Genomic DNA, 21,603 nt, shown 5'->3' on the forward strand with positions numbered 1-21,603 from the left:
ATATATTATAAATATAATATATAAAAATAAAAATATAATATATAAAAATATATTAATATATAAAATATATAAATATATAAATATAATATATAAATACATAAATATATATATAAATATAACATAAAAATATAAATATAATATATAAAATAAATGAATATATAAATAAAATATATAAATATATAAATATTATATATATATATATATATATATATATACATATATATATATATATATATATATATTATATATATACATATATATTATATATATACAGACTTGGCATTTAATATGGAATATTTTTTTTTTCTTGACTTGGGTTTACTTTCTTAACTCAGTATATCAATCTGGTGAGTTTCTTTTACACTTTGGTGATTTATTTGCTAAAAGAACCATGTCACTGATTGTCTGTCGCAGCAAGAAGTCAACAACAGGATTATATCACAGGTGGCATGGCAAAATGTACGGACAGGTGCATTTGACGATTTGCTTCACAGTCGGGTATACAAGGGTTGTTGCGTTCTGTATTAGTGGAAAACAACTGCTGCACGTCTCCAAAAGCTTCCTCTGGATATGGTCCGTCAACTCGACAATGCTGTGTGTCATGGAGTGGTGGCTTTACGAAATTACGGCATGAAACAGCGTGCTATTGCTCGGCAGTATGGCATCACTCAAGGTCAGGTGTCAAAGATCCTGAAACGAAATGCTCAGAGGGGTGTCCCTACTCCAATACCAAGGCCAGGACGTCCCCGCAGAACCACAAGGAGGGATGATCGCCAGCTGCACCGGTTAGTCCGCAATGGCCGTACCAAGTCAGCTAATCGGCTTAGGGCTGAGTGGCAGCAACTGACAAATGTGCCTGTATCCAGAAGGCTAGTCAACCAACGACTGGTTCAAGCAGGCTTTCGTGCCAGGCGTCCCCTGAGAAAGCCACGCCTGACCAGACAACACCGCCAGCGCCGATTGCAGTGGGCCAGAGAGCACCGTCAATGGCAGCCAGGACACTGGAATCACGTGACCTTCAGTGACGAGTCTATATTTCTGGTCTATCGTCAAGATGGCCACATCCGAGTGCACAGATAAGTGCATGAAGCCTACAACCAAGATTGTATCGTGCCAAGAGTCCAGGTTGGAGGTGGTGGGGTGACCGTTTGGGCTGCTTTTCATGCGGGGGGCAAAACTGACCTGGTTGTTCTGAATGGAAACCTGAACCAGTTCAAGTACAGGGCCATTCTGGAAGAAACATTGCTTCCATTTGCTCGTGCAGCCTTTCGAGGAAACTCTGTCTTCCAAGATGACAATGCACGGCCTCATCATGCTCGCATGATCCAACACTTTCTTGCTGACCGTGGTGTAGAGCATATGGAGTGGCCTGCCATGTCCCCGGATATGAGTCCGATAGAGAACTTGTGGGCAGAATTAACGCGTCAAATCGACCACTTGGACCAGCAGCCGACCTCTGTGCGTGAATTGCAGCAGACTATTGTCACTGCATGGCAAGCGATTCCTGTCCAAACCTTGGCAAATCTCGTGAACAGCATGCCTCGACGTGTACGTGCTCTCCTGAATGCTCGTAGGGGTTACATGAACTACTGAACTGTAATTTTACTGTCCGTAATCCCAGTCGTAATTTAACTTTTGTTTTTGTTAAAAAATATTTGGCTAATGTGCAAAATAAAGAGATACTTCTGGAAAACGTACAGAAGGTTAACACAGTACTGTCTATGAATTAAGTTCGATATCAGTTTACATCACTTTCAAGGATCAATTTAGGTGTTTCGAAATGTCAAATATGGTTTTTGTTTCTTTTAAAGGTCACATTAACAAAATCTAGAATAATTTCAACATAATTCCAATGAACTTTTGGTTCTAAGACATCTTGAAAAGTAAGTTCACCCCCACAAAAAAAATATTCCATATTAAATGCCAAGTCTGTATATATATATATATATATATATATATATATATATATATAGATATATATATATATATATATATATATATATATATATATATATAGATAGATATATATATATATATATATATATATATATATATATATATATATATATATATATAGATAGATATATATATATATATATATATATATATAGATAGATATATATATATACACACATCATGAATAATGTGGAATACATTAATTTTAAAGAGATATATTACATAAGGCAGGTCAAATACGGTGTTAAAATCCCATTCTGACTCATCTGTATTTTATGGGCTCGAACTTGGCTCGGTCTCAGGAAGTACTGACTCGAACATGAGATATATTGATTCAGACTAAAAGTTGTATTCGGATTCAAAAGTTTATCTTAGATTGCCAGGAGTCAATTACATAATTGGAGAGTAGTTTTCATTAAAAAATAAAAAGTTTTGGCAATAGGGGGAAGCGCAGTATGGACGAGCTGGGCCAAATGTCCTTTTGCTTTGGGAATTTCCATGTCATGTACTGGGGAAAGAGATACTTAAGAGTTTGGCACAAAGGCCGCAGGCCACAGAACAAACGCTCTCAGCATCACTCGCCAAGTTCTGTCACAGATGAACCGCAATGAGTGGGGAAAATAATATTCTCTCATTCATTCAGCACTGGTAGAAACGACGTTGAATCATTCATCCGCGTGCCAAGCCAATGGTACAAAAATGTTAGGCCATTGTAGGAATTTATCGTGTGCTATTACTCTTGGCACAGGCACACAATGACCTGCCTGTCCAATACGAAACACAAGCATCCCAAGTGTGCAGAGTGAGTGCGAATGAGGAGTTTGATTTTTTTTAAAATCAGCTGAGTGATCTTTGCTTGAATGAATTTGAAATTGAATGAAAATTGTAATCTTTAAATTGAAATTTTTGATTGAACAAAAATTGAAAAAAAAAAAAAAAAACATTTGAAAAAAGAAAAATCTTGGGAAAAAAAAATCTTGAAAAAAATATTGAATCAATCAAATCCAGGATGCAGCATTCTACATCCTTCAATAAAAAATGTCGTGCATGTATAATGCATTATGGAGGAGTATTTTACAAACTTGTCATCCCGGTGATTAATCAATGTGTGTGTTATCCGTCGCATGTACGTTAAACTCGGAGTCCCGTCTATCAGCATGCGTGTCCTTCGCAAAGAGTAGGCGAGCTATCGCCGGCACCATGAACAAATTCCAAATTCCTGCCCTAATTTACAGGGGGCACTGCATCAAAAGCACTGCAGCGCCCCCAGAAAACGATACTACCCACAGCCGTGTAATGTATATGAAAGAAGAAGAAGAATCATTAACTTGGAGCGCACTGCATGTTATTGTTGTTGTTGCTTTGCATATAAAATAAATTGTAGTGTGGGTGGCGGCTCCTGGTAGTAGTGTTGGCATTGTGAGTTCCCGATCCCTCTTATGCCCATTTAAGAGGAAGCAGTTGCCTTATTCCAGACTCCATTTTTTTTTCTTATTTAATGGTCGTGCTTGCACATTATTCACATTTTTCTGGATTTGTTTTTTCCAAGAATGACGACTTAATGATTTTCTGATGTGGTTGGTGATGGTTTTCATTAACAAGGCAATGATCTGACTGCTGGCTGTTGTTTGTACATACAGATCCCCTGACGTGGACATGTACATTTCATCTCGGCTCTCATCGTTTGTTGATGTATCGGGAAAACGTTGTCAAACAGTTCGAAGCAACACAGCAACGGTGGTGAGATACAAAAATGTAGTTCGCATTTTCAAATTTATACCACACAAGTGCACCACCTTTCCATTAGTATAATTTGAGTGAATATTGACGATAGTTATACAGATAGATTCCATGGTATTTATGCTCCCATAGGGCATGTACAGGGTGTTTATAAAGTCCCTATCTACAGACTTGGCATTTAATATGGAATTTTTTTTTCTTCTTGACTTGGGTTTACTTTCTGACCTCAGTATATCAATCTGGTGAGTTTCTTTTACCCTTCGGTGATGTCTTTGTTGAAAGAACCATATCACTGACTGTCTTTCGCAGCAAGAAGTCAATAACAGGATTATATCACAGGTGGCGTAACAAAATGTAAGGACAGGTACATTTGACGATTGGCTTCACAATCAGGTATATAAGGGTTGTTGCGTTCTGTATTAGTGGAAAACAACTGCTGCACATCTACAAAAGTTATTGCCGCTTCCTCTGGAGATGGTCCGTCAACTTGACAATGCTGTTTGTCATGGAGTGGTGGCTTTACGAAATTCTGGCATGAAACAGCGTGCTATTGCTCGGCAGTATGGCATCACTCAAGGTCAGGTGTCAAAGATCCTGAAACGAAATGTTCAGAGGGGTGTCCCTACTCCAATACCGAGGCCAGGACGTCCACGCAGAACCACAAGGAGAGATGATCGCCAGCTGCACCGGTTAGTCTGCAATGGCCATACCAAGTCAGCTAATCGGCTTAGGGCTGAGTGGCAGCAACTGACAAATGTGCCTGTATCCAGAAGGCTAGTCAACCAACGACTGGTTCAAGCAGGCTATCGTGCCAAGCGTCCCCTAAGAAAGCCACGCCTGACCAGACAACACAGCCAGCGCTGATTGCAGTGGGCCAGAGAGCACCGTCAATGGCAGCCAGGACACTGGAATCACGTGACCTTCAGTGACGAGTCTAGATTTCTGGTCTATCGTCAAGATGGCCGCGTCCGAGTGCGCAGACAAGTGCATGAAGCCCACAACGAAGATTGTATAGTGCCAAGAGTCCAAGCTGGAGGTGGTGGGGTGACAGTATGGGCTGCTTTTCATGCTGGGGGCAAAACTGACCTGGTTGTTCTGAATGGAAACCTGAACCAGTTCAAGTACAGGGCCATTCTGGAAGAAACATTGCTTCCATTTGCTCGTGCAGCCTTTCGAGGAATCTTTGTCTTCCAAGATGACAATGCACGGCCTCATCGTGCTCGCATGATCCAACACTTTCTTGCTGACTGTGGTGTCGAGCATATGGAGGGGCCTGCTATGTCCCCGGATATGAATCCGATAGAGAACTTGTGGGCAGAATTAACGCGTCAAATCGACAACTTGGACCAGCAGCCGACCTCTGTGCGTGAATTGCAGCAGGCTATTGTCACTGCATGGCAAGCGATTCCTGTCCAAACCTTGGCAAATCTCGTGAACAGCATGCCTCGACGTGTACGTGCTCTCCTGAATGCTCGTGGGGGTTACACGAAGTACTGAACTGTAACTTTACTGTCCGTAATCCCAGTCATAATTTAGCTTTTGTTTTTGTTGAAATTTTTTTGGACTAATGTGCAAAATAAAGAGATACTTCTGGAAAACGTACAGAAGTTTAACACAGTACTGTCCGTGAATTGAGTTCGATATCAGTTTACATCACTTTCAAGGATCAATTTATTTGCTTCGAAATGTCAAATGTGGTTTTGTTTCTTTTAAAGGTCACATTAACAAAATCTAGAATAATTTCAACATAATTCCAATGAACTTTTGGTTCTAAGTCATCTTGAAAAGTAAGTTCACCCCCACAAAAAATATATTCCATATTAAATGCCAAGTCTGTATTTAGATACCCGTTATTTCTCTGAAATAGATAGAGACTTTATAAACACCCTGTATATAATGTGCCTAAAAGTTTTTTTTATATATTAAAGGTGCTGACACCAAGTGCTATCCTCCCACCAACCATTCCTGCTAGGTGTCCTACCATCAGCAAATTAACATGAGGAACAGCTTCGGATATATCATGAGACCATGTGGTGAATACCAGCCTCATTTCCATAAGTTCTTCCATGAAACTTGATCATTATATTCAAAAGTAATTAAGTAAGAGCTTACTTAGCCCACACTGTAGAGCCCAAATAATGATGAAACATGCACCAAGTAATGGAAACTACTTACAGCAGAAACTTGGTTAAATGTAAGGCACGTTGGTTGCATTGAAACTACTGCAGAGAGCAGAGTCCACCTTTGTGTAGTGAGTGGGAGAGCAATAGTGAGAACTCTGTGTGTGTGTGTGTGTGTGTGTGTGTGTGTGTGTGTGTGTGTGTGTGTGTGTGTGTGTGTGTGTGTGTGTGTATGCATTTTGGGGAGGGGTTTGAGGGCAGACAAAAAGATTTGAGACCAACAGAAATACAAACCTACCCGCAGGATGTAGTTTCCTGGGCGCACGTCGGTGATGTCTATCCACTGACAGTCGATATCAGCATTGTATGTGTCATAGCAGCCAGGGCTGAGACCCTGCACACACATATCATGCAAAAGGTAATTCACTACCTGCTCATCTTATTGGTTTACGAGCACGAAAGACAAGATTTTCCATCAGTATATGTTACCATTAATTTGAGGAAACGTCAAACCAGCTGGCCCATCTTCTTGACCTCACTTAACCACGTCAGAGCTCTAAAAACATTCATTCATTTCAAACAAATAGGCATATTGACTCTTGGTTTATCATAGTTAAGTTTCCACATTTCTGTTGTTAAGGGCACACGATTTATAAACAATTTTATACGATCTTGCTTGCCAACGTTTACATTCTTGTGGATTCGTTTGTTTTCTTGAAGGACGATTTGATGATTTTCCGATTATTTATTTAACGACGATCTCACTTGAACTTACGTAACCACACACCACATGTTACAAGACCGCTCCGTTTGACAGTAACTCTCTTAACTTTGCATCATGAAGCATGTTTCCGATGCACAAAACAATGGCACGTCTGCCAGGCTATTCCCAGCACTAACCAGTCATCAGCTGAAACATGAACATCTGCTCAATGCAGGAAAAAAAAAAACTTTTAAAAAGCTTTTCTGAAAATGAATGGGCTCCATCTGCCTGACTGGTTCCAGGAACACAACCACCATATTTCCACTTCCCACCTAAAAAAAAACTAGATGGTATTCATAGAATACTGACCCTGCGCAGTGAACTTGGTGCGAGCCAACTCTTCTGTTTGTGAAGGGTTTTTTTTTGATCCAATATGGCTGCCAGACCACATGACCAATGACATCATAAATTTATATTTTCAAATACAATTGTTGCATAGACCACGCTCAAATTTCAAACTGGTCAGACTAAGCATTGTCCCTGTCGAATTATGACGTCATAATTAAGGCACCGATGACATCATCATTTACATATCTTATTCCGCAAGGGGAGTACTTAACAATAAGACATGTTTAAAAAATTTTTTATATGGAGCGGTTTCGGAGATACAGAGGTGTAATGTTTTCCAAGATGGCGTCCATACCACGTATGACGTCATAATTATGAATACAAAAATTATACAGGCAGAGGCGCTCCTATGGTGAAAATTTCGTGTCAATCGGACCAACGGTTGCCGAGAAAACGAATTTTTAAAATGTCGACACGCACATCCATACGTATGCCAAACGTATGAAACCGATCGCCTAACCCTGCTTTTCACTTCGCGAGTGCAGGGTCATGGCATCATTGTGATTGTCATAATGTAATGGTGGTGGTGATAATTGGTGCCTTCATGAAATGTGTCACCTGCGTGTGTGCTGTACAAGCATAACGCTTGTGGAAGCCATAGTCACAAGTAGTGTCCTCCAGGCAGAAGCTTGCTTTGTGTCCATCTGCGACCTTTCTTCCTGTAGCCGCTTCCAGCAGGTTGTAATGGCTGAACTCGTCCATGCTATGATAATGTCTGCAGCAGAACAGCATGTGAAGATCAGCATTTTGTCACAACTTGGTTGAAAATTACAGAAGAAGAAACAAATAAAGATCATTGGAAGAATACATGAGAGCCAGACTCGATGACACCTGTAAGTATTAGAACAGTGAAGACAAATTTGTTATTATTACAAAACACTCTTCCCAAGAAATTTGGATTTGTGATCATAAGATGAATATGACACAAGAGTACAGCAGATCAGCTTTATTTCTTGGTATTTCTATTAATATGCAGTCACGTGAAAAAGTAAGTACACCCCATGTAAAGTTTTGACTTTTACAACATATTTAAACATTCAGCTATTTGATCTTCATTTCAACAATATTGATAGATAAAGGTGATATAATATAACAAATATCATGAAACATTTACATTTTCTAGTCCATTGTATAATTTAAATAAACATAAATGCCAATTTCGCATGTGGAAAAAGTAAGTACACCCCTACATTTATCACTACTTCAAATACCTAAAATTAGAATCAGGTGCACCAGCTCAGGTTCAACTGATTAGAACATCGTTAGAGAGGATCTTGGAGGAACCTGTCTTATTTAAACCTCACACATTTAGTTTGGTTTGCTCTTTGTTGTTGATATGTGCGGCGTCACCATGCCTAGATCAAAAGAGCTCTCTGAGGCCTTCAGAAAGAAGGTTATAGATGCCTACGAGTCTGGGAAGGGATTTAAAACATCTCCAAACAATTTGAAATCAATCAGTTGACTGTCCAGAAAACCATCTACAAGTGGAGATGATTCCAAACAACTGCCAACTTGTTCAGGCCAGGCCGCCCCAGCAAGTTCAGCCCGAGAGCAGACCGCAAGATGCTGAAAGAAGTCTCTAAGAACCCCAGAATACCATCACGGGACCTACAGGTAGCTCTTGCCACTGTTGATGTCAAAGTGCACGAGTCTACCATTAGAAAGAGGCTGCACAAATTTGATCTACATGGGAGGTGTGCCAGGAGGAAACCTTTGCTGTCCAGAAAGAACATCAGGGCAAGACTAAAGTTTGCCAATGAACACCTAGGCAAAGACCAGCACTTCTGGAACAATGTGCTCTGGACAGATGAGTCAAAGGTAGAGCTATTTGGCCACAGTACCAGAAGACATGTTTGGCGAAAACCAAAGACAGCATTTGACCACAAGAACCTGATACCTACTGCAAAGCATGGTGGTGGAAATATAATGGTTTGGGGCAGCTTTGCTGCATCAGGGCCTGGGAAGCTCACCATCATATAATCCACGATGAATTCTTCATTGTACCAGAGGGTGCTTGAGGATAATGTGAGGCCATCTGTTGGAAAGTTGAAGCTCAACCGAAGGTGGACCTTGCAACATGACAATGACCCTAAACATACCAGTAAATCCACCAAGGAATGGCTGAAAAGAAAGAAATGGAGGGTTCTGGAATGGCCAAGTCAAAGCCCGGATCTAAATCCTATCGAGATGTTGTGGGGGGATTTGAAACGAGCTGTGCATGCAAGAAACCCCTCAAACATCGCACAGCTGAAAGAATTCTGCATGGAGGAGTGGGCAAAAATTTCTCCCAGTCAGTCAGAGACTGGTAGACAGTTATAAGAAACGCCTCCTTGAGGTTGTTTCTGCCAAAGGGGGCAATACCACCTATTGGAGCCAAGGGTGTACTTACTTTTTCCACATGCGAAATTTGCATTTATGTTTATTTAAATTATACAATGGACTAGAAAATGTAAATGTTTCATGATATTTGTTATATTATATCACCTTTATCTATCAATATTGTTGCAATCTGGGTATCTAGATGAAGATCAAATAGCTGTATGTTGAAATACGTTGAAAAAGTCAAAACTTTTACATGGGGTGTACTTGCTTTTTCACGTGACTGTATATGTTTTGCCGTTGCACTTTTTATGTTCAGTCTCCCCATTTCAGGTAAGCATAAGTATTGGAACAGATTACCTTCAAAGGAATTAAAATAGTATAATAGTTAGTATGTGGTTGCAACACAGGGGTCATGCTTCATTTTTTTTTGTGGTCTATCGGGCCACCTAAACAGATCTTTTGGTGGCCCACCAGCATTTTTAGTGGCCCGACCGTATAGTATTTGCTGGTGAATCAATGTTCATAAAAATCATTGTCCACGTTTAAATTTTTATTTCTCACGACATCTACAGATCAAATTTCAGTGCTTTTCATCCCAGCAACCTCGCAATTCGTAAGAACAGAACACTCCCGGTCAGCTATTCAATCATCTACCGCCTAACTTACAGCAAAATAATATGAGGACAATTTTAATGTTTGCTGAAGAAAATTTTCTTTGCATATTAAACCCATTTATTGCGTTTTCCAAAACAATTCTTAACTCTGCCCAACTTTCAGCTATTGACAAGATTATTATAGTCATGAAATCTCAAATAGTACTAAAAGACTTGTCATTGTAAAATTCGAGTATTTTTATTTAATGAACATTTAGTTTCAAAAAATATTGGGTCAAAATTTGATGAAAGAACAGTTAATTTAACACAGTGTGAATTTGCGTGACGAGCATGCGGCTAACGGTGTGAGGTGTGCATATTGCAAGCTCACGGCCTTGCTTCTATATCCCAAGGCGGCATTAGGGGCATGCAAGCCAAGGTCGGTCTTTCACACATGTGCTGGGGTGTGTTCACCGAGCTGTATATACAACTGGAGCGCAGCGGCAGCACACACTCGCTGGGCAAGCAGCCGCCATGTTGGAATACCCTTCCCTCACTAAAACGCAAGAGGTACAGGCATAGCTGAGAGTGTGAATGCATATGAACGCATATGGACTTTATCTGGTTCTATTGACAGATTGATTCACATTTGTTTTCCTCTGTTGTTTGTTTTCCTTCGGAGCTGGTCTGAAACTGCTCCATGGAAAAAACTGAGTCTGATTTTAGTAAGTCAGAAGCGTCAAGTTGAGTTGGTCTGAGAGAATAATTGAGTCTCAGTGCCCCAATTAAAATGGAATGAAAGTGCAGTGGTGTGGGTGTGGAGGCTAAACTACAGATTTATAATTGTCCAGAAACAATTGCTGCTTTGATTGTCCTTTTTTTAAGCATTAAGAAAAAAAAAAGCAATAAGAAACCTGCATATTATGGAGTTAACAACCAACGACAAACACACATACACACATACTCAGGAACAAAAAGGAAAAGACAGCATTGATTATTGAGATATCAGTACACAGCGATTTTGGCCAAAACAACGCAGAAATCAAGAAAATGACCAAATACCAGGACCTCAAAAATGAGGTCAAGAGATCTTGGAAACTGAAGAGCATTGAAATTGTACCAGTGATAATTGGAGCAACAGGAATGATAAAGAAGAACCTCACTGAGATTTAAAAAACCATCCCCGGGAATATTACCACAAATGAACTATAACTGGAGGCAATCCGGGGTCCGGTGACGATCCTGAAAAGAGCCCTTGGAACAAAACTCTGAAAAAGTTGAACAGCTTGGTCCATGAACCATGATCCCTTACCTAAGAGGAGGTGAATACTTTGGGTCCTGGGAGGACTCCGTTCCACCTTCTGAAACCCGTATATTGAGCTAACAACCATCGGCACACACAGACACACACACACAATAACTCAATATCACTGTGGCCACTTTACTGGTGATTATAACAATATACGTTCACATGATAAATGAAACACATCAACATAAACACAGGCCGAATCGGCGACTCTGATCAGGCAAATACTACAAGGTTGAAACTTCACCGCCGAGAGCTAAACGATAAAAAAACAAAACCCGTTAAACATTTCAAAATATTATTTAATATAAAAGAAAGTTTCTTTATTTGTGAAAAATGATGTTTTGGTCACTTTCAACTCTCGGGAATGCCTGTGATTGCAGCCGAAAACATAACAGAACACTGAACACATAACACATAACAGAACACATAACAGAACACCATCTTTTTACCTGAAACCAGTGAGCTGAACAGCCTCCCTGGACTATGGTAATCCAAGATGGAGGTAATGACTAATCGCTGGTGCCACTCACTAACTACATATCACCACAGCGGGGTTCGCTCCAGTTTCGATACCGCTCAGCCGGTGTGTTCCATTACCAAGCAGCTTGTACAGCGCTCGCCAAGTGCCTTAAGCACTCAAACTAGCATTCCATTGAAACTGTTAAGGGATGGCTGGATTGGCAAGCTGATTGGTAATGGGACACACCTGGATCAGCTTTTTGTGCGAATGTGTTTACGGCTGGCGGTGTCGGGTGAGTATAATCATTATGGGGTCACCGTTGTTATGATCGCATAAAATAATTTAAAATATATCTACGGGAGCAGTCAGGGATCACATTATTCGTTTTATTACTGCCAATTATTGTTCACATTATTATTAATATTATTATTATGCTATTATCATTATTCTTGGTATTACTTTTGCCATTTGAAGTGGCCTTGGAAAAATGCCACGATAAGGTGGAACGATGCTCAAGCTGCTATATATACACACCTTCCCAAAACAGAAACAGGCAATATAACAGGAATTACTCCGGTCACTTTCAAGGCCGGAGAGGAGTCGGTAGAAGACAGAAAGACCACCAACCTGCCTGTGATAAGTGAGTGAAAGGCCCTCGGAGTTAGCTTCATCGCAGGAGATTCCAATGATTCTGAAAGCTTTGGTTTCAACAGCGTGAAGCCGAGCTAGGTGTGAGGCAGGAGCACCGGCCCAGAGGGGGGAACAGTATTCCATTGAGCTGCGGATGAAAGCTTTGAATGTGGTGAGGAGCTCAGGTGTGCCAAGGAAGGACTTTGCACGGCTGAGGATGCCCAGTCGGCGACTGGCTTTGGAGGCCAGCTTGGAAATGTGGTTTTCCCAAGAAAGATCATGGCAGATAGTGAGACCCAAAAGCTTGAGCGACAGAATTTCTATGAGAGGATTGTTGAGGAAGTAGATGGGAGGGTTTTCCAATCAGTCTTTTCGGAGAGACATAGTAAGAGTGTGAGTTTTGTCAGGATTGAAAGACATGTTCCACTTGTTTGACCAGTCTGTGATTTTGTCCAGGTCTGCAGAGAGTGAGGAGGCTGCAGACTGCCGATCTGAGGGATGAGGAATGGAGCGGCAGAGAGTGGAGTCATCAGCAAAGAGATAGAAAGGATTTTCCAGAGAGTCGGAGAGATCATTGATGACGACCAGAAATAGCACGGGGCCCAGAACACTACCTTGGGGAACTCCAGCCAGAACAGGACGGGGAGATGAGAGAAATCCATTCAGGGCCACACGTTGACTATGACCAGAGAGGAAGTCTGCAAACCATGCGTGGAGATTTCCATGGATACCATAGGAGGAGAGTTTGGTGAGCAGAGCTGGGTGCCAGACCGTATCGAAGGCGCGTGATATGTCAAGGGCGACAGCTCTGATTTCCTGTTTGGCATTGAGGACCTCCATCCATTGTTGAGACAGCAGAAGCAACATGTCCAGAGTAGAATGACCTGGTCTGAATCCAAATTGATGATCGAAGATCAAGTCATTGGAGAAGAGGAAGGATTTGATATCCAAAGCAATGATGGATTCCATGACTTTGCTGATAATTGGGAGCAGGCTGATTGGTCTGTGGTTGCAAGGATCTGTTTTTGCACATTTTTTGTAACTGACCGAATATATCAATGATTTTGACAAGTGGCCACACGGGCCACCTAGGACCAGGTTTTGGTGGCCCAACGGAGTTTTTGGTGGCACTTGTCACCCGGGCCACCGCTTATTTCAAACCTTGCATACCCCTTGCATGCAATAAATGCATCGAGCCTGTGACCCATTAATATCACAAAATTATTGGTATCTCCCTTTGCAATGCTTTCCCAAACCATTACTGCAGCCATTTTCAGTTGTTGTTTCTTTTAGGGGGATGTCTGATTTTAGTCTCCCCTTCAGAAAGTGCAATGCATGCTCCATTGAATTTCAATCAGGAGATTGACTTGGCGAGTCAAAAACTTTCTACTTTTTCCCTGGATGAGAACTCCTTGGTTGCGTTGGCAGTGTGTTTTGGGTCATTGTTTTGCTGCATGGTGAAAGGCAGCCCAATGAGTTTGGAGGCATTTTCTTGTACATATGCAGACATATTGTGTCTGTACACTTCTCAATTCATTCTGCTCTTGCCATCATTAGTTACATCATCAATAAAGATGAGTGAGCCAGTTCCAGAGGCAGCCATGCAAGCTGAAGCATGGATGAGGTGGTATGCTTTGGATCATATACAGTTTCTTCCTTTCTCCATACTTTTGCCTTTCCATCGTTTTGGTAAAGGATTATCTTGGTCTCATCTGTCCATAAAACTTTGTTCCACAACTCTACTGGCTCACTTCTGTATTTCTTGGCAAATTCTAATCTGGCCTTTCTATTTTTGATGCTGATGAGAGGTTTGCATCTTGCGGCATAGCCTTTGTAATTCTGCTGTCAAAGTCTTCTACAAACGGTAGATTGTGATACTTGCACCTCTGTACTCTGGATGTTGTTGGTGATGTCACTGACAGTTGTTTTAGGGGTTTCTTCACAGCTCTGATGATTTTTCTGTCATCAACTGCAGTTGTTTTCCTTCACTGACCTGGTCGTTGTCTATTGCTAAGTACACTCGTGATTTATTTCTTTTTCAAGATATTCTAAATTGTTATATTTGCTATTCTCAATTTTTGTGCTGTGGTTGTGTCTGAATTATTCTGCATTTTCAGCTTCCAAATTGCTTGCTTTTCTTTCATAGACAGTTCTCTGGCCTTCATGGTGGTTTATTCTACTGACTCCCAAGGCAGACTCCCAAGGCAAAAGCAAAGGTAAAAACCAAGACGAGACATTCACAGCTCTTACGAGTGAACAGTCAATGCAACAAGAAAGACCTGTCAGTCATTTGTTCCAATACTTATGCTTACCTAAAATGGAGGGACTGAACGTAAAAAAATACTATTGTTCTACAATGGTAAAACATATAAACATAGAAATACCAATAAATAAAAGCTGACCTTCTGTGCTCTTGCCTGATATTCATCTTTTGATCTCAAATCCAAATTTATTGAGTATATAGTAATAATAACAAATTTGACTTCACTGTTCCAATACTTGTGAAGGGCACTGTTTACACACACACACACACACACACACACACACACACACACACACACACACACACACACACACACACACACACACACACACACACACACACACACACACACACACTGTTTTCTGCTTATCGTTGTTCATGGTTGAACTTTGCTGCTTACTGATGGCAGGCATGCCACTCCCAGTCACTACGAGGGCGCGTAGGAAGGAAATCTGCTGTGCCCTGGTTCTTGACCTTCTGTGGGAAGCGAAGAAGGATTCGTACTTCAAAATCTGAAGCACCCGGGCGATAGGCCGTCCTGCAAATACCAGGAAATTCGAGTGAGTGTAAGATCTTGGCTCCAATAACAAATTGTATCTTTTGCTCATCTATTATTCAGTATGGCATTTTCATAGGAATCTCAACTGGGTGCATAAAAAGTAGGACGGAGGAAATTTACCCAAGATAAAGTATGAAAAGTCTAATTCCAGTGTAAATGTTGTCGCTACACCTTGTCTGGTATGTGTTTTCGAAACTCACAACCTCTTAAAATCACTTTCCATGGTACAGACCGTCTCGGATTGTTCGTAAACGTTCTCTGTTTGCCACTGGCGTCACGAGGAGGGTGCGGGGGGGGATGCGGACCGCACCGGGTGACACTATCAGAGGGGGTGACACCAAATTTTTGCAGCGTCAAGGCTTTCCGATCTTGCGATATTATCAATTGAAAGTGAGTTGGCGAAAGGCATTGATTTCGATGAAGTGATTCACAAGTTCGCAGCTTTGAAGGCCAGGAAAGGAAAGTTCTGAATTCGTCGAGATGTTCACCAAGTGCTGAAATGTTTGTGTATTTGTTCCTGTTTATTTTTACGGTATTATTTAATGTATGAGTATATTTCCATATGCATTTGTCTACAAGTTCTACATTATTTGGGCCGTTATTGATTATGCAAGCCTAATCCATTAATGTATCTCATGTAACAATAAAGTTTAACGTTAAAATCAACATAATTTTGATGTAGTTCTTAAACGTTTTTACTTTGAATTCTATTGTTTTCTTACCGAATTTTCACTTTAACCACATGAAACGATGTAAATGTAAATACATTTAGGCTGTGCGTATGATATTGTAATATAAAGGTGTAATTTTAATTTTGCTAGTTGTTTCTGTCACTACTATTGCCATTACATTCAGTGATATACGGGAATTACGATTTACGAGTAACATTAGTACAAAAAACATTACTAAGGATTCTGTATGGTCTGGTATAGGAGGAGGTCCAATGGTCCATGTAGTCAGGTTCACTATGTTTTTTCGTTCAAAATTTTTGAAGATTAGCAAAACTATACATTTTTGGAATATTCAGAGCATGAGGAATCCAAAAATTAATGTTTACATTTGCGTAGACACCTTTGCGAAAATGACCCTCAGGACAGTGATGAAGATCTGTAAAAGCATATTCCTGAACGGGATACACCTAGTAGATCCTGTGTATAGGACTTATAGTTCAATCTGATACTAACAAGGCTGCTTTCTTGCTTTATAAACCCAAACCTATAACTTCAAAGGACTTGCAATATCATGTATTATGTAATACAGTTATATCACAAATATAAAGACAATGGTTTTCAATTACCTTTGCTTGTTGCTTTTCTATAATCCTGAGCACTATTTTGAGGCCTTTATTGGATTCCTTGACCCAGAAAACATAGGATTCGCATATTTAATGAAGTTTCTAGGTTGACTAGAAGCCGAGATCGCGCAAAATATGTATTTTATGGCGGCCATTTTGAAAATCCAAAATCTGTGTCTGTGCAAATGCCAACATTGATTTTCGGATTCTCCATGCTCTGATGATTCCAAAAATGTACAGGTTTGCTAATCTCCCAAAATTTTGAACGAAATTATATTTGTTAACATAGTGAACCTGGCAAATGGGGGGGGGGGGGGGGAGGGGGATGACACCATGAGTTACCGCACTGGGTGACACCAACCCTCGTGACGCCACTGCTGTTTGCTTAAATGATGATAGTGATGTCACCACAGCCATGCCAAACACTAATATGACTTAAGAAAGAAGGTTAATGTTATTCCGTCAAGATGCTTGTCGACCTTAATCCCAATCAAACCACTCCATTGAGATTTCTTAGAAAGCCGAGAGATGTTGGAAGACTTACAGCAACAGCTATAGTGTAAGCTTACCGAAAGATGTGGAAGGTCTTGTGGACAATCAAAATTTACCTAAATCCAAAAAAACTGCAGTAACTTTGTTTATTTTGAAGAAGAAGAGGTCATAATCTTTTGCATGACCCTCAGAAATCAGAAAAGGGTCAGTATGGGGGGACGGGGTGGTGTTACTCATTAACAAAGGGGTGAGAGGTCTTCTTCTATAGAATGCAGCACAAGGCTGTGAATGGCATCATTGGCTGCGGGCGCCCGCTGATTCAATGCCCTCTGCGGGTCAGGGCAGGGATTTGTAAAAAAAAAAATCAGGGTGCCGGCGATGGCTCTCCTACTCTTTGGGAAGGACACTGTGGGATCCTTATCATCCACAAACCAATGATGGCAGACGGGACTCCCAGTTTCATGTCCATCAGAGAGACAGCACACACTGATGACTTGCCCTACCTGCGAGACACTAGGATGACGGTTTGTACCTGGGCTGAGACTCGTACCATAGATTTGTACCGAGATTCATAAACAACCGTTGAATATAAAGGTGTCAATGGAGTGTTGAAAAAAGAAAAGCTTCATAATTCGGGCAAATTACAAATCAGGAGAAAAGGCAGGAAACTAAAAACAATTTTGAAAATTAAAGATAAGCTGATCAATCCTATTATTTTGTGGCATAAAAGATATGCAATGCAAGGAAGTGTTTTTAGAGCAGACTTAGTCAACATTTGACCTTGACTCAAAGTCCTAGTTCCACCCTTAAGGCCTAAACCTAAGCTCTGTGTCCCGCTTAAGAAAGGTCCCTTTCATCGTTTGCCAGAGGGCACACCTCACCGTGCTAAGCAGTTTTCCTCTGCGGCGCAGCGTAAAGAGTATAGGTGGGCACGCTGAATGTAAGTAGACACCTGTATGTAGTACGGATCTGGAACCAAATCTGGTAGGCCTATCGATGTGGATGAAAGACAGGATAATATAAAAACTTCATCTGATCTTTGCTGAGGGTTAGAAATTTTAAGTCAAAAATTGTACATGATCACCAGACTTTTCCAAGAATAATAAGCAATGTCAAATAATATAACCACATTAAGAAATATTGCAAACATCCATCGTGGTATGGGATCAGTGTATGAATGAGAATGAAGAGCTCAGGTGCAGGAGGACTCACGGAGCTGCCGAGTCTGTTGCTGGCTTGGTGCAGTGCGCGGCTGGTTAAACACCCTGGAGAAGGGGTTTCTGTAGTACGGGTTGTTTTGGATACGTCGCCGACGTGGCACGTACGGTTCATCTGCGGCGCCTTGTGACGACTGGGCACTGTAAAAAAAAAAACACCTTTAGAGGCCATTTTTCCCCGCAGAGCAGGGCTTGGCCTTTTTTTGGGCACCGTGGTCCCCTTTTTGAAGCAATGTTTTATGGCCGGATGCCCTTCCTGCCGCCAACCCTGTTAGTGCCTCTTGCGACGCACAGGGAATTACCAGTGAACTGGTACTCAATTTGCCGACATCGGAAGAATGACAGGGTGCGTTCAACGATCGACCGGGATTCGAACCCAGGATCCTAGGATCCCAAGCCGGCACCCTAACCGCTAAGCCAACACAAGGATTTGGGCACTGTGGGGGAAATAAATCAGTGGAATTCCTTCAACATCTATTGCGCTCCAGAATACACAGAAAAAAAGTTTTGGACAAGCCTTCACTTAAATTGGCGAGTCCAACCGAGAATAGGTGAATCAGCGGGCAGTGGAACAACGAGAGCAACGAGAAAGTTTGAAAAGTTGTGTGTACCGCCATCGGAACCTCAGTTTGTGGTTACAAGAACCGCATAATATGGAAGACGATTGTTGTCACCACGATTCGTGATCTGAGAACACGCCATATTTGTTTGCGGTCACATGCCCCCAATTTCCCATTTAAAAGTGTGAGTTCCGTTGTTGGCGACTGGAGAGGGAGTGTTCAAAGTTTTCAGCTGCACCTGCTAATAAACGTGAGATACAGGTGAAGGCAACGTGACGTTAACAAGGCACCGCTAATGGAAATGGATTTTCAAAGCAATCAAACTGTCAACTGATTAATAGGCCTTCTAATCCAGGGATGTGCTCCTGCAATCCAGCCTCTGGTGTTCCATCCTTCAAACATCATGAGGAACAATGGACAACATGCAAGATAACTTTAGAAAACGGTGTTACGAGTTAAGAGTGGCCAACCAACTAAATACAACCTTGCCAGTTGCTTCAATCGCTCGGCCAAAAAGAGGGGCAAACCGGATACCAGCGAACTACCGAATGAGCTGCACGGACCGCAATTCACGTCTGGTGCTGTTCGGTGGACTTTTCACGCTGCGCGGAACGTCTACTCCAAAAATCTGGAAGCACGTCGGAGCCGAGACGCTCCGTAGGAAATCAAGAATGGCAAGATCGGAATTGGCCCGTCTGATGATGTCTTCTCGTGCTTAGACTTTGGCAACGCATGGCAAGTATGCGGATTTGAATCAGACATTTTGATTGCATTCAGATCGGGGAGGTTTGAAATTATCATAGCGCGGTTTGGGTTGGACATTCGGCATGAAAATTGACACCAGTTGTTGCATTCCTTTTGCCTGAAATTTCCTTGTAATGCGTGCTTGTCTGTAGCTGACTCCAAGTGGGAAATAAAAAGTCAAAATCCAAATGACTGTTGTTGAAAAGAACGACTGTTCTCTTGCCAGCACAGATTTTATTTTCTCAATAATACCGATCTCATGATTCTGTTTCAAACACGGAAGTTGTGGGCAAGACCTTCATATATATATATATATATAAAGTGTTTGTGTGTTTCTTTGTTATTCTTTCACAGCTGAACCGTAGCACCTAGAGGCCCCAAATTTTGGGTGTAGGAACTTCAGAATCTGGGCAAGGTTTTAAGCTTCCGCAAGTTGGCCTCAAAGAGTGTTTGGAGGCCACCAAAGGCCGCTATAAAGTGTATATTGGGATGCAGGGTCAGGCAGTGGTGCAGCTGGCCTACAGGTAATCACTAAGAGGACTCAATAACTCCATAGCTTTTCAATATTCAGCAAATCTTGAAACCGCCTCTGGGAATAGCTCACCTAGCTAGGCAGTGTCGGAAACCCATACATATATACAGTATATATATGTACATACATACATACATACATACACACACATACATTTAAGAAGGTCCCATTAAACAACTTACAGTCTCCACATCGATGCTGAGCTGCATCTATGAAATAGTAACGATAATATTCTCCAACATTCTGAATTCCCCCATTGGTGGTACGCAGAGATCGTTGGTTTCTCCATGAGTGCTGAGTGCATGAGTTAGTATATGGAGTTTTGACCTACTTGGTTATCAGACTATGGCTTCGTTACGAGGTACAAATTGTACTGTAAAATAACCACGTACTCGTGTGGTGTCTCCATCTCCAGATATCGTTACAGCAAGTGTTACGATTCACCTGTAGGGACCCACCCTCACCGACTATGAGCTAGCTCTCAGCAAGTGTTACGATTCACCTGTAGGTACCCACCCTCACCGACTATGACCTAGCTCTCAGCAAGTGTTACGATTCACCTGTAGGTACACACCCTCACCGACTATGAGCTAGCTCTCAGCAAGTGGAAAAATATCATTACATCACAATTAGTTTTCCACTGTCTATTTAACGAGTTCTTTTCAAAATCGTTCACCTGAAGGCAGCACGTGCGGCACTACTTCCTGTCAATGCAATAACTCTTTATTTAATCGTTATTCAGCATTCAACCGAGTTCCTGATGTTACTCTTGGCTTGCGGTTGTCCCAAAATTATTATAATGATCGATAGGATAAAATGTCGTGAACAGACCTGCTGCTGTCGAACGTCGTCCACTGGTTGTACACTGGTGAGGAAGGTCTTGGTACGGGTGCAGGACTGACTCTGGGTCGAGATCTGGGCAGTTCTGAGCTCGGAGAGGCTCGGCTCATCGAAGGCCACCAATAGGTCCCACCTGGAGCAGTCGGAAGCCGCGGAGATAGCGCAGTGGGTACACGGGAAGGTACAGCTGTGGGGCTGTATCGAGGTCTTCCCAAATCCTGATGACCTCCAAGCCATAATGTGCTGGACCTGCTGCCCGGACTTTCCCCTGGGGGTAAATATTGAGGACCCGAGTTCAGAAGACTATACACCTGTCCGTTGCTTTCCCACTGGATGAGCTGCCGCCAGGTGGAGCTGGAGGTCTGCGAAGCAGTCAGTGAGACTGACAGGGAGAGAAACATGAGTCTAAGTACAACCTGGGGCTGCATGGTGGAGGTTTTGCTGCTGCAGGAGTAAGAGGAAAAACAGGAAACACAGAGAGTAAGACCTCCAAAGAAGACTCGGACCGTCAGAGTTTCCCAAGTAGCTCCCTCCCCATGTCCAACTTTCCTTACCCAGTCATTCAGCGCGTTCCGCCCACCTTCAGCCCCACTCCACCGCCCCGCGCTTTCCTCCCTCCCATCATTCCCCTTCCAATGTCGCCAACACAAGCAAGCATCGCCATCCGCAGTTGAATTCTTGGAGTCAAAGAAACCGATGCGTAATGCGTCCGGCGCTCAGGCTGCAGACAAACAGGAACAGACGGACATTTATAACTCAGGTACTCCAGACAAAGACCATAAAGATGATTGAAAGGCCCATTGTTCCCCATGGCTCCATTCTATTCATACTTGCAAAGTTATAAGGCCATTGTGTAATATG

General features: G+C 41.8%; 1 protein-coding gene across 1 annotated transcript in view; it reads right to left on the reverse strand.

Annotated features, from left to right (window-relative positions):
• Nucleotides 1–21,315, reverse strand: part of LOC137429085 (protein-lysine 6-oxidase) — a 63,343-nt gene extending 42,028 nt beyond the window's left edge. Inside the window, exons 1-7 of the mRNA XM_068119104.2 lie at nt 21,297–21,315; nt 20,734–21,186; nt 18,062–18,207; nt 17,731–17,839; nt 14,905–15,042; nt 7,486–7,642; nt 6,115–6,210 (exon numbers count right to left, since the gene is read on the reverse strand). Of these exons, the coding sequence (XP_067975205.1) occupies nt 6,115–6,210; nt 7,486–7,642; nt 14,905–15,042; nt 17,731–17,839; nt 18,062–18,207; nt 20,734–21,186; nt 21,297–21,304 (1,107 nt within the window). The 5' untranslated portion in view covers nt 21,305–21,315. The remainder of the gene's footprint in view (nt 1–6,114; nt 6,211–7,485; nt 7,643–14,904; nt 15,043–17,730; nt 17,840–18,061; nt 18,208–20,733; nt 21,187–21,296) is intronic.
• Nucleotides 21,316–21,603: the final 288 nt, after the last annotated feature.

The sequence above is a fragment of the Myxine glutinosa genome, chromosome 6 (genome assembly GCF_964187855.1).
Source record: "Myxine glutinosa chromosome 6, kmMyxGlut1.1, whole genome shotgun sequence".
NCBI lineage: Eukaryota > Metazoa > Chordata > Myxini > Myxiniformes > Myxinidae > Myxine > Myxine glutinosa.